General features: G+C 39.1%; 1 protein-coding gene across 1 annotated transcript; it reads right to left on the bottom strand.

Annotated features, from left to right (window-relative positions):
* Positions 1-13: 13 nt before the first annotated feature.
* On the bottom strand, positions 14-12,928 carry LOC135091368 (alpha-L-fucosidase-like). The gene is made up of 9 exons (XM_063988959.1): positions 12,786-12,928; positions 7,864-8,031; positions 7,245-7,493; positions 6,496-6,659; positions 5,855-6,056; positions 5,053-5,193; positions 4,424-4,586; positions 4,078-4,225; positions 14-3,466 (listed from the first exon to the last, which is right to left on the bottom strand). The coding sequence occupies exons 1-9, from the start codon at positions 12,817-12,819 to the stop codon at positions 3,311-3,313; spliced, it is 1,425 nt and encodes a 474-aa protein (XP_063845029.1). The 5' UTR covers positions 12,820-12,928; the 3' UTR covers positions 14-3,310.
* Positions 12,929-16,731: the final 3,803 nt, after the last annotated feature.

The following is a 16,731-nucleotide window of genomic DNA, read 5'->3' as shown; positions in this document are numbered from 1 at the left end:
TCCACACAGATGATTCTGATAATATTTTAGTTCACTTGTACACAAACCTGAATTTCAAAAGATATAGCAAGAAAACACAGCACATACAAGTTTCATGTATTCATAGAAAGCCTTCCCAAAAGTAGGTAACCTTGGCCTTTTCTCAGCAACAAGCTGGAGCAGAGGTGAAAGTGGCACCAGCCATAGCAGTAAATCTTACTGCAAACCTTTATTTTTGCAAGCCTACAGGTGAGTTAGTCCCCGCTGTGCATGCTTAAGTAACGCATACTGCTCACATCTTCACCTGAAGCAGCATGACAGGAGGCACAAAGCATCATAAATGAATCAAGTTCAACATATTTTGTTCTGGGCTGAAGGTCAAATACTTTTTGACAAGCAGGATACAACTCTTTCAGTGATGAACAAACACAAAAATAACCTCAATAGCTCACTGGACGGGTCTTTAAAACTACAATCTCACTTGAAAACTCACACATGCTGTCTAACAAAACATAAGTGTGGTAAACAGGCTGGCAAAGAATGAATGCTGACTAATACAGTGGTTCTGTCTTGGCTGTCTCCAAGTGGGGATATCACCCTGCATATGGATAGACAGTCACTGGGAACAATGCACACAAAAAATAACATTTAAATATGCTGGACCTAATAATTTCCTGGGACACACGTTGCTTACTGTACTCAAGTGTCAAACTTGAGTGCACTAATTTTGCCACCTGATGAGACAAAGTAACAGTGATGCTCTCATCTGGTGGTTGGTCTCCCTCTTTCTTAAAACATACAGCAAACCTTGTATAATTACCAAAATAGCAACTTGTATGACACTGGATTACTTGCCACAGTGAGCACAGTAACCAGCAACACACCTATGATTAATACTTCTTCCAATACATGTCTTGCCTCAGTGCAATTTATATTCCTTATTCATTTGGCCTTGAAAGGTTGGTCCACTATTAATGTGATGTGCTGGAAACAATACTTAGTTTTCTAAGTAAACACAGCTAAAAACTTTCATCATGTGAATTACTTTGAAAAATGATAATATTTCTGTGAAACAAACCACACAGAGCAAAATATAATTCCGGAGTAAGCTCCGTACAACACAAAGTCAGCATGAATTCAAATGAAAACAAACGATGCAAAAAAAGTAATGCTAAATCTACAATGAAACTAAACGCCTCAACTTTCAAGCCACAGAAAACTTAACCTCTCTTGACTTTAACCCTTCCAAAGCTACACAGATTTTCTCCTTTAATATCTATAACTTTTGAACATTACTTTTGTGCTAAGGGCTCATCAATGTAAAAAGACAAAATCAACCTTCTGTTTTCTCTCTTTTCTCCCATGTCTCCATGCAAACAGTTTTTACAGTGCCAGGAAGGTTACAGAAGGATGACCATGGTGAAGGGATTAAAGGATGTAATTTTTTTGAAATCAAATTAATCACACTAGATTGAACTCCTCCAGTACAGAAGTGGACAGAAGCTCAGTCATCTGCTGCACTCACCTCCAGTGCCTTGTGTTTGCCATCAATCTAAGTCCTCTCCTCTCCTGGTACTGCATTTTATATTTATTTTCTCAATCTATATTACACTAATCTCCTGACTCTATTTTTAATTTCTCTCAGTCTAAAGTACACTATTCTGTTGACTGTATATTTTTATTTTTCTCAATATAAAGTATTGTAATCTAATACTGTATTCTAACTTTTCTCATTCTAAAATTATCTGACCTACTGATTGTATTTCTCATTTTTGCTCAGTCTGAAGTCATCTGATCTACTGCCTCTGTATTTTTCACTTCTTTTTTCAGTCTAAAATTATATGACTAACTGAGAGAGAGAGAGAGAGAGAGAGAGAGAGAGAGAGAGAGAGAGAGAGAGAGAGAGAGAGAGAGAGAGAGAGAGAGAGAGAGAGAGAGAGAGAGAGAGAGAGAGAGAGAGAGAGAGAGAGAGAGAGAGAGAGAGAGAGAGAGAGAGAGAGAGAGAGAGAGAGAGAAATAAACCTGACAACTAATAAAATCAATGGAAAAAAACAAATGATTCAAGACTGGAAAAAAATAAATAAGATAAATAAATAAAAATAAAATAAAATAAAATAAACACAAAACACAATAAAAGCACAGCAAACTCCTGCACTCCACCCACGACTGTACCGAAAACACATAAACCTACACTCCAAAAAAGAACTTCCTTGCCTGCTTAACAAATATACAACAATACGCCAACACAACACAATAAAAACTATAAGAAAAACAACAACAAAATATCACACAATGACCAGAACCATCTTAGCTCTCCAGCCAAGCACCACAGTTCATCTGGGGCCATTAAACTTAACTAAGGGCTTAAAACTAACAGAATACATGAGACAAACTATCTTAGATGGTCTCAAAATATCAGAATAAAGTGAAAATATGAGGCAGCCAATCTTAGGTGACTTTAAAATACCAAAATACAGTGGAAATAAGAGGAAACCAGTGTTAGGTGACCTCAAAATGCCAGAAACTAATGGAATACGTGAGGATGCCAGTGTTATGTAACCTTGAAATGCCCAAATACAGTGGAATATGTGGTTTGTATAAAGTGACCTCAGAATATAATACCAGAGAACAGTGAAATACATGAGATAAAACCTGAATACAGTAGAACACAACAGAGCACGTGAAGTGGTCAGCATATACGTGTGCTGGACCTAAATATTGTTCATCTTGGCTCATAAGGCAACTTTTAGACCAAACAAATATCTCATGACTCTTAACCAAAACCTTAACTATGGATAAAAATGCACATTAAAAAGATTCTGTGCCTCATATTCTGTACTCTTCTCCCCTCTCCCTCTCATCTATAGCTGTTCACAAAGGTATTCAGTCTCTTTAGTATTTAAAAGTCCCTCCATCCAGGCTCTCAGTAATGTGGGTTAATCTCGATCTATATTCAGCTTATGAATTTCCAAAGTCAGACTGAATAATTGCATCCTCTGACTTGATTCGTTAATGTAAAACTCCTATTTATTAAGAAATCTAAAAAAAAAAATATATCGGAAAATACAAAAAATGCACAAAATGGAGAAAAATGGGAGTCAAAATCTATAGTTAATTAATGAATGGTTTTCAAGAACATTATTAGCCATTTTTTCAACCCTTGCTTAGTTTCCCCAACACATAAAAAAAAAACTATTCTATGACTCACTACCCTCGATCTTTCAGTGACTGGTTCTCTCAGGTATTGCAAGGAGAGGGAGAGGCGAGGGGAGCAGGGTAACCAGGCATGGAATGTTGGGTACTTGTGCTGTGACAAGAAGTGACACCACACTCAGGGGCTGGCAATGGGTGTCGTCATGGTTGTCTGGGGGACTGGAGCATTAGGACCTGGTAAAACATTCTTCATGGCCAGAACCCAAGCCCACTGCCCCTTGACGTCTGCCATGGAGGGGAACATCACCTTGATCCCCTGACTGGTTGGATGGAACTGTGAGGAACCAGGGACATGATGTGTTAGTCTTGTGTGGTTACTGGAGTACCTGCTTTGCTCTCCTGGTACACTTGGAGGGAAGGTCAAGAGGGTCCTGGGAGTGAAATTTAGAAGTGCTTCCCTCTTGCCCTGCTCAAAGCTACATTGTGAACTATCTATCAGTCTGAAGGGAATGATGTTAATACTACTTTAGGTACTGAGAGAGAGAGAGAGAGAGAGAGAGAGAGAGAGAGAGAGAGAGAGAGAGAGAGAGAGAGAGAGAGAGAGAGAGAGAGAGAGAGAGAGAGAGAGAGAGAGAGAGAGAGAGAGAGAGAGAGAGAGAGAGAGAAATAATGAGCAAATAAAAAAAGAGATAGAGAGAACAACATTTTAAAACCCATACAAACTAAATACCAACAACTTCTACACTGAGAGAGAGAGAGAGAGAGAGAGAGAGAGAGAGAGAGAGAGAGAGAGAGAGAGAGAGAGAGAGAGAGAGAGAGAGAGAGAGAGAGAGAGAGAGAGAGAGAGAGAGAGAGAGAGAGAGAGAGAGAGAAAAAAGAGACACAAGAAAAAACAACACAACTCAACATGTACGCTGACTACAGATGATCCAGCAGGCGACTCACCCCAACATGCAGAGTGTAGGGCGTGGCGGTGTAGCCCAGGAGAGAGATGTTGGTTTGTGGCGTGTCCTTCACTGAGCCAAGAGCCAGCACGTTCTCCTTTGGCCAGCTGAGCACAATGGCAAAGACTATGTCGTCCTTACTGGTGAACCTGGAGACGAGGGAGGAAAATATGAGAATGACTAGTTTTTTGCTTCCTTTCCTTTCTGTGTTGTGAAGATGGAGTACTGTGGTGCTAGAAAAGAATGAAGAAAAGGAATGTTTATCTATATCATACACCATCCCCTTTACTAGAGTACTTGACATGACAGAAAGATGAAAAAACAACAGTGACGTAAAAGTGACGTACCAAACACCAGGGGTAAGTGTATCATTCTGGTGACTCCAAGGGCGGCTCCCATAGATGGCCTCACCGTTGATGGCCAGCCAGGACCCCATCTGCCTCAGCCGCTCTTCCATGATGGGGGCAATGCGGCCGTCGCGTGTCGGTCCCACGTTGATGAGAATGTTGCCTGAGGGTTGGAGATATGGAAGGGTGGGGGAAGTACAATGTTTAGTGAGTGATAACTTTTGGCTTCTCTTGGGTGTTTAGTGTGGTTAACTAGTTGTTACTCATGAGAGGGGAGGAAAGGGGAATGGAAGTGTGAGAGAAAGGGAAAAACAGAGAAACAGGGAATAACAGAGGCAGAGACAGAAAAGTGACAAAGAGAGAGACAGGAGAAGATATGTGTGAGTATGAGAGACAGAGAGAGAGAAAGTCAGAAAAAAAAAATCAGAAACAGAAAGAGGTAGACACACAAATAATCACACATAGAAAGAATAAAACAGAAAGGGGAGATTAAGAAGAGAGGAAGGCAGGCTGTGCAAGAAGTGGCATCACCTCAGCAGACACACACAAATAATCACACATAAAAAGAATAAAAAAGAAAGGGGAGGTTAAGAAGACAGGAAGGAGGGCTGTACAAGAAGTGGCATCACCTCCGCAGCTGATGGTCATGGCCAGCTGAGTGAGCAGCTCGTGGATGGTGTGCAGGTCGGCCAGCTTTGCCTCGCGCCGGAAGCCCCAAGAGTAGCGATCAACAGGCAGACAATTCTCCCATTTATGAGGCTGTAGGATGCCTGCCAGACACACCAAGACCACACACTTATGAGCACATATCACCAAACTAACAGGAGATAAGGATGTGCAGTTTTCCAAATAAAGCAATAGGTTAGTTAGAGGAAGTGGTGTGTGTAAAAAGTATGACATAAATTTAAGGTAAAAGTATGAACACTTAGTATCAAAAGACTAGGATATTATGATCCTATAAATAGTGGTAAAATAGTACATACACAAAGTATACATATATGAATTCAAGTAAAGCTAAAGTAACTCAGTAATAAAACAAATAGCAAGAGTTATTTCCATACAAGCAGGTAGACAACAAGCAAATCTACAAAACAGCTACGTATATAGGAGTTATAAAGAGTCCTTATGAATTGCAGAGAGACAATACAAGACTGGTGGTGATGAAACTGTTGCTCTCGGCATTTTGAATGGCTTTCATCAATAATCTTCTGTATCAGTAATTTATTCCCCTCTATCCTCAAGTTATGATGACATTTTTTCCCTGAACACTAAACTTAAAGCTACAAGAAACAGACTGATGAATAAATTACTATTACAGAAGATTATCAATGAAAACCATTCAAAACAACTGAGGAGTTTTGGAACAATATAAAAGATACACACCTTAGCCATGACTATCCTGACACCTGGCACACCCCCATCCACACTCACCAGGGTTGTAGTTGTCAGCACAGGTGTAGAAGGACCCGTGGTGGCAGGGGATGCCTCGGCCCCACCTGTCATTCACCACCACTGTCTCATTCACCGGCGAGTCGTTGAACAGCCAAGCCAGGAAATGTGTGGCGTTCCAGTACTTGTCAAAGGCCTCCCAGTCACCGTCACTCCATATCACGTCTGGCTGGTAGTTGTTGACCTGCAGTGACGGGAGTTATGGTTAGTCATGAGTCACATTTAAACTCAGTGATACATAACTCAAGTTCAAGCAATAAGTACAGTCATGATCATGTCAAGTAAGCTTTTGCACCCACTTCATTGTGCTTTATGCTCACCCAATCTTAAGTCCTCTAATTTTTTAACAATCTAGTAACAAAGCCTGACAAATGATAAATTTTTTACAGGTGATGGGACTTCAGACTTTATGCTCCCTCTCAGTATTGAGTCCTCTCATCTGACAACCTAGTAACAAAACCTGACAAATAATAGATTCTCCACATGTCACAAGACTTGGGATTGAGGAAACACCCTAGATACAGTGGAAATGCGTGAGACATTTTACTCAACTAATGGCCATCACTGCAGAATTAAAATCAAGGTGTTTATAAAGCTCTGGGGTCCCACAATGAGAGACTTACCAACTCATACAGCTCAGGGAGGGTCTTCTGGGTCACAAAGTCATTGGTGAGGAATAGCTTGGACTTGTCTCCGAGGTAGAGTGGGTTGAACCACTCATAGAGGGAGTGGTACACCCCGCAGTGGATGTGTGGCGTGGTGGACCTGATGGCGTACACCAGCTCTCCTGGAGACAAGACTCGGGTCACCTTCACCTCGCCAGGAAGGAATGTGAGATGCTGGACTGATTGGTGACTGTGGCTTGAGTTATTTGAAGGGAGTGGAGCACGTAGCCACCCACCACTCACCCAGCATCTTGTAAAGTTATAATATAAACTACCACTATACTATTTAATTTACATAAAGAGTAGAAGCCACAGCAGCAGATGATTTAAGGAAGGTAACTCAATCACAAGTCAAGGTCCTCAGTGTCTCTCCAAGTTACACTCTAAACTAGCACTAGACTTTTTGTCTGAGAAGCCACACTAATCAAAGGAATAGGAAGAAAACTCCCTCATAAGTCAAGGCCCCCTACAGCCACCACTCACTCAGGAGGTCCCTCAGCCCCTCACCCAGAAGAGACAAGATAGTAACCTGCTCACAAATCACAGTTCCTCTACCCCACCACTCACCCAGGTCTCTCTTCAGCCACACACCCAGGGTCAAGGAAGTAATTCATTCACAAATCACAGTTCCTCTACACCATTCATCCAAATCTCTCTTCAGCCCCACACCCAGAAGAATCAAGGAAGTACCCCATTCACCCACTCACCCAGGAGGTCTCTCTTCGGCCCCACATCCAGACTGTTCCAACCCCAGGAGTGACGGGAGGGCCAGAGTGTGAACCCCTCGTGGTGCTTGGTGGTCAGCACAACGTAGCGCGCCCCAGAAGCATTGAACAGCTCCGCCCACTCCTTGGGGTCGTAAAACTCTGCCGTGAACTGTGGCCCAAAGTCCTGGTAGCTGAAGTTCGGCGGGTAGTTCTTCTTCATGAAATCCACGTACTTCTGTGACTTTGATCCTGGTGGTGGGATGTGGAAGGAGCAGAACATAGGGAAGTAAATTAGTCTTGACAAAACATATTTCCATCTATCATCCTCATCCATAAATTTGTCTAATCTTTCTTACACAAAGGTACAACTCACAATAACTCACCTTGTCAGTACTGAAAATCAAATGAATACTAAAAAGAGTATGAAATGACATCTATAACAAGTCTTAGCAAAATCAAATAGTAAGCATCACAAAAGCACAAAATCAACCACTCACAAAAACAGCATGACAATATTGATAAATGTGTGAAAAACCAAACACTGGACATCACAGAAAGTACAGAAACAACCACTCACATCTGACACACTTGCACAAAGGCACAACCCCTGACAACTCACCCTGCCAGTGCTCCCAGAACCACTCTGAGCCAAAGGAAGGGACGGAGAACACCCCCCAGTGCAGGAAGATGCCCACCTTGGCCTCATCATACCAGGGGGGCAGCGGGCGAGAGTCCAAGGACTCCCAGTTAGGCTCATACCTCCCCTCAGACCATCCCACACCACACACTGCCAACACAGACACATGGCATGGTTAATATTTTTTTTTATATATGTAGAAGAGGGAAAAAAAGGGTTCACTGAGATGCCAGTCCCAAAATAAAGGTCAAAAGGATCATCCAAAATTGGAGGATAAGTATCTTGAAACCTTCCTCAAGTCACAGGAAGGAGGAAATACAGAACCAGGCAGAAAGTAAAAAGTGTAGTTTACATCATAATAACAAAAGGTCAGGAACTGTAATAATTTAACATCAGAAGAAATTAGGCTAAAAAATTAAATTTACATATGAAAAATAAAAAAAATCAGACACCTGAAAAAATATAGGTTAAAAATTGTACATAGCCTATACTCGAAGATACTTTAGTAAAAACTTGTAGTTTATATCTGAATAAAAATAATAAAACATGTAGACTGTATATTAATAACAATAAAAAATTGTGGTTTGTATCTAACAAATAGATATGAAATTTTGTAGTATGTATGTGGAGATAGAAGCAAGCAATTATGACTTACACCAGAACAAAAGTATTTAAAAACTTGTGCTAGTTTTCATGTTAATAATAATTGAAAATTGTAGTTTGCATCAAAATAAATAAAAGTTGAAATATGTAGCTCACACCTCTTAAAAATTCTGGTTTGTATCAAAGTAAATAATAATTAAAACCCAGAGATCACAAGTCCCTTAGTCAATCACACAAGTCACCACCACATCCTGCCCATCACATGACACTTCACAGCCACCATAGGAAGTAACACAGGACACTGTTATCTCCTCTACTTGACATTCACACTTTGAACTTGATATACACTAACACTAATGGACAGAAACACTCCTGAACTCTTCACTGCACACTATTAAACATACACTAAAATTAACACATAGATATACTCCTTAGCTTCAATGAACACAACTAAATATACACTAAAGATTATAATATGGACACAATCCTAAGAACTTCTACCACAACTTAATACTCTTAAACTCCCTGAACATAAAAGAAATAATGAGTTCAAGCTAGAGAAAAAATTACATTTGAAAAAGAGATAAGAAGGAACTGGTTTTCAAATACAGCGGCAGATCAATGGAATGGACTCAGTAATCAGGCTGCTAGTGCTGAATCAATACAGAGCTTTAAAAGGTGACACAAATTTATGGATGAGGTGGAAATAGGTAGGCATACTTCATATAGGGACTGCCACATGTAGACCTGATGATTCCCTGCACCAACCCTTGTTTTCTTATGTAACTAATCTACATCTTGACACCCATAAGTGACAAAAGGTTCTCCTGGTAACATGAGCCAAGCTGTCCCACCCTTAGTAAGCCTGGTGTTAGGTGTCAGGTTCAGGCACACCATGAGTCACCCGATACACTGATACACCTCCAGCACTGATACTGACACAAGGTTTTTCTCTCCAATTCAGTAATTTGCCTGGCAGTACATGAGTGTATGGAGAGAGAGAGAGAGAGAGAGAGAGAGAGAGAGAGAGAGAGAGAGAGAGAGAGAGAGAGAGAGAGAGAGAGAGAGAGAGAGAGAGAGAGAGAGAGAGAGAGAGAGAGAGAGAGAGAGGAGAGGAGAGAGAGAGAGCAATAAATATAGGAGTTGATACATAGGCTGATCTTATGAACATTACCTGACTGGAGTAAGTTACCTTGCGATCTCTCTCCTATATATAAATAAAATAAATAAATAAATAAATAAATATAGGTAAACAACAGAAGAAAAAACAAAAAAAAACAGTAAAAAATAGGAAAATAATGGGAAAAAAACAGAAGAAATAAGGAAAACTAAAAAAAAAAAAAATAACATGAAAAACAAGAATACATAGACTGATCTTAAGAACATTACTAGACAGGACTGAATTACATAGCAACATCACTTCTATTAGCAGCCTCAGTTACAGTACACACACCCTCATTCCCCCTTACAAGCCCCTCCCTCTTCACCATTCCTGTACAGTCCAACCACCCTTTCCAGTGTTTATGTTCACCCCTCCCCACCACCCTGCACATCCCTTCATTTATGCAGGTGTCAGCATGCACAGGTGTGAGTGTACGCGTTTGTGTGCTGTTTACACTGCTCTCTTTAGCTAGTAACCTGTTTTTTTTTTTTATGTTGCTTTCTCTCTCTCTCTCTCTCTACTACAACCATGCCCTATTTTTCATCCATTTGAGTCTCTGATCTATGTATTAATGTGTTCCTTCTGTTTTAATTTAATGTATGGCTGTCTTAGGTGGTTAAATATACAATGCATACGTATGTACATACAAAAAATGTTTATAAGAAGAAAAGAATAAGCAGAAAGGAGTTTGGTGATGAGAGAGAGAGAGAGAGAGAAAGAGAGAGAGAGAGAGAGAGAGAGAGAGAGAGAGAGAGAGAGAGAGAGAGAGAGAGAGAGAGAGAGAGAGAGAGAGAGAGAGAGAGAGAGAGAGAGAGAGAGAGAGAGAGAGAGAGAGAGAGAGAGAGAGACCTTATGGCTGAAACTATTAAAATATTCCATGGCTCCTACAAATGGCAAAAAGATAAACAGACAAATTAATATATAATAAATGAATGGATAAATAAATAACAGATAAATAAATGCATAAGTAATGTCTCGTGGACTTCACTAAATAAGGCAAAATTAATCTCATGACCAGTAACAGACAATGGGAAAACAACAACAATAACCTCCTCACAACCTATGTCTCTCCACTGTGATGCATTAAGTCTTATCACGTGAAAGGAATAGGAGAGATAAGATACCCCAGTTCAGTGTTAATTATTGAAGGAATTGACAGTTTTGTGCAGCATTTCCTTGTTCAATATATTCCCCATTTCCTGCCTGTATTGTGTTAAGTTAGCCATGCTACCTGTGATGGGGAGAGGCTCAGGTTGATACTAAAGTTTTGTTAATCTCTGCATGGACTTTGTTAATTTAAAGGATATTTTTTTTCATAGGTAATTAGTCCATTCCCCAAATCCTTTCCTTTATAGTGTTAAGTTAGCCATGTTACCTGTGATGGGAAGATGCTCAGGTTGATACTAAAGTTTTGTTAATCTCTGCATGGACTTTGTTAATTTAAAGGATATTTTTTTATAGCTAATCAGTCTCCCCAAATCCTCTCCTTTATAGTGTTACCTGTGATGGGGAGATGCTCAGGTTGATATATATATGTTAAACTATTCAATAACCCTTTACTAAATTTTTGTTCACCTCTGTATATACTTTGTTGAATTAAAGGATATTTTTTTTTATAATCAGTCCGTTCCCCATCCCTCTAAAACTCCACCTGTAAACGAACACACGAACAGATGCAGTTTAGGCTGAGCTGACAGAGCAGAGCAGAGGTTGCTGGACTTAGAAAAAACCCAAGAAGCGTGCAGCACATTCTCGGAGCTATTACAGCCACATCAGACTCGCCCCACGTGAGATTTTTATATTTATGAGCATCGTTACTGCACACGACACAGACCCATAAAAAATAACCAATTAAAGTTTTGTGAGAAAGAGAACGGTGACACTCCAGTTCAGTGCTTAATTATCTTAAGCTTTATATAATACTTTACTTAGCATGTTAATTTCTTATTGTTTTTTATATAGTGGTAAGATAAAGTCCTGTCACCTATGAGGAAGGGAGGGTAAAACTAACCAATTATATTAAAGTACTGCGTAAATCTAGTCTCATACAATTTTTTTTACTTGGTGCTTTCATCTTCTATCTCCTTATAGTAATAAAATAAAGAAAGTCCTGCCATCTATGTGGAAGGGAGGATAAAGCTGATCAGTTGTGTTAAAGCACTGAGTAAATCTAATCTCATATATTTTTTTTTACCTGGTGCTTTCATCTTCTATCTCCTTACAGTAATAAAATAAAGAAAGTCCTGTCACCTATGAGGAATGGAGGATAAAGCTGACCAGTAAATCTAATCTCAAACAATGCTTCTTTACTCAATGCTTTAAATTTTATCTAAGGTCCTATTAGCTGTCAGAAAGAGGATTAAGTTAAGGTAGGCAAGTTCAGGTGAAGAGAGAGAATACCTTGTTATTAGGTAAAGGTGGTACATTCATTAATACTTTGCTCAGTACTTTAATTTTTCTCCATCCCTCTATCAAATAAAAAATGTTACATGTGAGAATGAGGATTAGGAAAAATATGACAAAACCACATGAGGAAAGATAGGAAACTTAAATCAATGGGTACATGTAGTTTGATACAATATTCCTTTACTCATTACTCTTAGTTTTTTTTACCTCCTTATGCTGTTACGTGCGAGGAAAAGGATTAGGGGAAAAAAAAAAATGACAAACCCAGGGGAGGCAAGAAGCGAAACTTAAATTAACTGGTAAATGTCGTTTCACACAGTTCTTTCAGTTTTCCCTACCTCCTTATGGTGTTACCTGATTATTACCTGTGAGAAAGAGGATTAGGAAAAAGTTGAGAAGTTCAGGCGAGTTAAGATGGGCCAGCTTATGTGAGAATTTTTAAAATCTTTATTTAACTCAATACTACTTCCCTGACATTTTTCCTCCCTACAGTAGTGTCAAAAAACATGGACATTTGGTTTGAAACTTCGTATCTCTGTCAACACGCACATACTATGAAATAAACAAATAAACAGATAAGCTTAATTTGAAAATGTGGTTATTTAAATCTTTGCTCCCTGCCTTTTTAAAATAGTACGAGCTTTATTCATAGTCAATTCATGATGGCAAACATATAATAATTTTAGAACTGGCCTCATCTTTCTTAAACATTGTATTAGATCGGTGTTGTTACCCGCCAGGAAGAGGAGCAGACGGCAGACCTCCATGTCAACACGAGCCGACAGTCAGCTGACAAGTGGCGACTGGCGGCAAGCAACGTAAACAGTTCGATGGATTTTTTTTATTTATTTCTTCTTTATACTATGTTGAATACTACCCATGTTGGATATACTTGGTCTAATTTTGTAGTCACAGATTTTTCTTAATTTATGAGGAAAAATATATAGAGGTGCCGTTGAAAAGTGGAGGTGCGGCGCACAGGGAGTGGGCGCATCCTTAGCCTTTACTTGTCTGCCTCCGCAAGAGCTGTTTGAACGTGTGTGGCGGGACACGGCCCCCCACCCCCCTCTCCTTTTCCGGTTTTTACCAGGTATTGTGTTAGTAACTGCTCGCTCATTACAAACAAAAACCTGACTGATGTGAATACTTTATACTATAAAGTATTCACAGCAGTCAGGCTTTTAAGAGGACAGCCAGGAATATAAATAAAATAGACCCTATGAATTTTATAGGGTCTATTTTATTTATGTATTCGGCATATCTTTTGACAAATTTGCAGCTACGTTATAGACACCATGGGGATACTGTTGATAAACAAACATAATCCCTGACTCTCACAGGACTTTGCGGTCTCTTCTCTTGCCTCCTTAAGACTTCATTTCTTCTATGCATAACGTCCACAACGTCTAGTACAGGGTCGTCACTGAGCTCTTCTGCTAAGATCGTTGTGGGCGGCCATTTATTTTTTTATAGTTTCAGCTGGTCGACTGTCCTAAACGGGTTGAGGGGGGGGGGGTTTACTTCAGCTTACGTAAACCTCTTTGGAACGCGCCCCATGTGTTCTTGTCTGTGCTCTTGTACGCGGCTGTCTGCTCGCGAACTAGGCAACGCGCGTGCTCATAACCTAATGTTTACAAACAAAATAGTGTTGATAAACATTCTGTTAGCAGCTGTCCACAGTAACATGGCTGAAGACTCGGTAAAAAAATTATGGGATGAAATAGACACTATAAAGTGTTCACAGCATTCAGGAGCAGTATTAACAAATATTCCAAGACAGTTACCGTGTACACAGGAGGGAACCACTTCAAGTGGAATGTGGATTTCAGTTTCAATATGGCTGCTATCGTGAAAAGTGGAGCAAGTGTGAATAACATTACTGGAATTTTACTGAAAAAATTATAATTACGATAGAATGTGCGTTCGTATGCCTCCATTCCGCATTCTGCACAGCTTCTGGAGTGTGACGTATTGTAAGTATGTATTTCATGCGATTAGATTGTGTTGGTTAAGTTAATGTCCTTGGAGATTATGGTAGCTTAGGTTAGGTTAGGTTAGTGGCCTTAAGGGAATCCAAGGGGCGAGGACTCCCGTTTAGGTTAGTTTAGGTAAAATAAGATATTGATATAAAAAAAATATATATATCATTCAATAAAGTGTTTTTTTTTTTTTCTAAATTTTGATAAAGAATGAAACGTCGATAAAGTTAAAGATGATGCACACGCTGTTCCGTTCCCATGAACCGAAATGAATATTTGACATCCGCAGAATGTCTCTCTCTTAAGTAAGGATCATATCTACACTATCACATAGAAAGTTCGAGACTGAGCATTTCACTTTTAAACAAAATTTAGAAAGTAAAAAAAAAAAAAGTTTATTGATGGATATAAACTTTTATATACATATTTTCCTCTACTTCTCTTGTTATAAAAATATATAATTTTTGAAAGAAATTCTTTCATTGCACTTTTTAAATTTTTTTTTTGCAGGTCCTTAAAAATAATGAAAACATTTCCATAACTCGCTCTGACTGAGAGAGAGAGAGAGAGAGAGAGAGAGAGAGAGAGAGAGAGAGAGAGAGAGAGAGAGAGAGAGAGAGAGAGAGAGTTTTACATCCAATTTTCGAAAAAAAAAAAAAAATAAATAAATAAATATCACATATAACTTTTCTCTGTTACAATAGCGACATGAAAAAGGAGAAGCACGCAGGGAGTGAAATGAAGTGGAGTAAATTAAAACACACACACACACACACACACACACACACACACACACACCTACCACCTATCCATGCATCCCTTCCCTCCATCAACCCATCTCTTTCCCTCTCGCATACCTCAAATGCTCTCCAACTTCCGCCCATACAGAAACATCCTTTGCCGGTCTCCCTCGCTCCACAGCACAAGTATAATCCATCTCGGCTGTGCACGACGTTCTAAATCCCGTGGAGCTTCGCCGGGAGAGCTCCACGTGGCATAAATGTTAGTCTGGTGTGTCCATCTCGCAAAACCCCAGAGAAAAATACGAAAATAGGAGGACGAGGAGGAGGAGGAGGAGGACGCCATGTAAAAATAGAGGGAAGGATGGAAAAAAAATCAATGAAAACGTAAATAATGGCGGTGAAATGAATTAAGATGAGTAAATACGTAAGTAGATTAATAGATAGGTATATAAACAAGATAGATAAGTGTATAGGTGAATGGATAAATGGATAAATTAGAGAATAAATTAATAAAAGATAAGTCAAGGGAAAGACGGAAGAAAATGGAACGATAGAGAAAGAAAACGTAAATAATGCGAAAGACAGAAATTGTAATAAGTAAATAAGTACATAGATTAATAGATAGTGTATAAATTGATAGATAAATGTATAGATAAATTGATAAGTATATAAATAACAGGGTAAATTAATAAACACAGGGAAACGTAAAGATAAATGAAGGGAAGGACAGAAGAAAATAATAATGTAAGAGAAGAAAAATGAAAATACGAATAAATAAATAGATATAAATAAATAGTTAGGTAAATACTAACTGAATGCAAAAAAAAAAAAAATACAAATAGATAAATAAATACAAAATAAATAGATAAATAAATAATAATTGAATAGAAAAGCACATTAGGATAAATCGAAGGAAGGACAATAAAGAATAATGTGAAAAATATATATATTAAAGGAGAAAACAGATAAATAAATAGATAAAACGTAGAAAAGAGAAATGCGGCGATACGGTATGGGAAATATTGACAGCCCCCCCCCCAAAAAAAAAAAAAAAAGAAAACGGAAGAAAATATGGGGATGAACCTAGAAGACATAAAAAATAAAGCCAGAGAGAGAAAAGACTTAAAAAAATAAAACCAAAGAGAGAGAAAAAAATAAAAAAATAAAGCGAGAAAGCGAGGGATATTGAAAGGAACTAAATAAAAACAGACCATCAGAGAGAGAGAGAGAGAGAGAGAGAGAGAGAGAGAGAGAGAGAGAGAGCGGCACGTCTCCCAAGGTGTCAGGAAGCGATAAGGGAGCAGGGGCCAAGTGTTGGAATCTTTGCCAATCGCCTTCAGGGACAACTGAGATGCTTTGTGAAGGCGCGACCTGCAGAGAGAGAGAGAGAGAGAGAGAGAGAGAGAGAGAGAGAGAGAGAGAGAGAGAACATAAAAACCAAAGAAAATAAATAAAGGTACAAGGAGCTATCATACCTACACATGGCAGACCCTTTTCAAAACAAATTCTTCCCTGCTCCCACCTGTCATCCTGGTAAATTGATCTAATCTTCTTTTAAAGCTCCCTGGTGACTCGACACTAACAACCTGATCACCGAGTCTCTTTCGTTCATTTACCAGGCTATTTCAGAACCAATTCCTTCCTGTCCCTTTTCAGTCTTATGAAGTTTGAAGTTGTTTATTCCTTGTCGTATCTAATTTACAGACCCTGAAGATTCGGTTGATGTCACCTTTGTTAATGCACGGCAGGGATTATTTAGTCTATCCTGGTCTTTGATTAACAGCTTGAAGAGAGAGGCATCCAGACACTTAATCCTCCACTTTTGTTTAATCCGCCTGGCTGTTCTCTGTCGTGATTGGCACCTTAGTAGGGTCTTTCTATTTTTAATCCCTAATACAAAACTAGTTACTAATACGAAAGAGTCAAAGAACGAAAGCACTAACTCTACCATAACAAC

This window comes from Scylla paramamosain, chromosome 37 (assembly GCF_035594125.1).
Source record: "Scylla paramamosain isolate STU-SP2022 chromosome 37, ASM3559412v1, whole genome shotgun sequence".
Lineage (NCBI taxonomy): Eukaryota > Metazoa > Arthropoda > Malacostraca > Decapoda > Portunidae > Scylla > Scylla paramamosain.
This window is presented reverse-complemented; position numbering and strand designations above follow the sequence as displayed.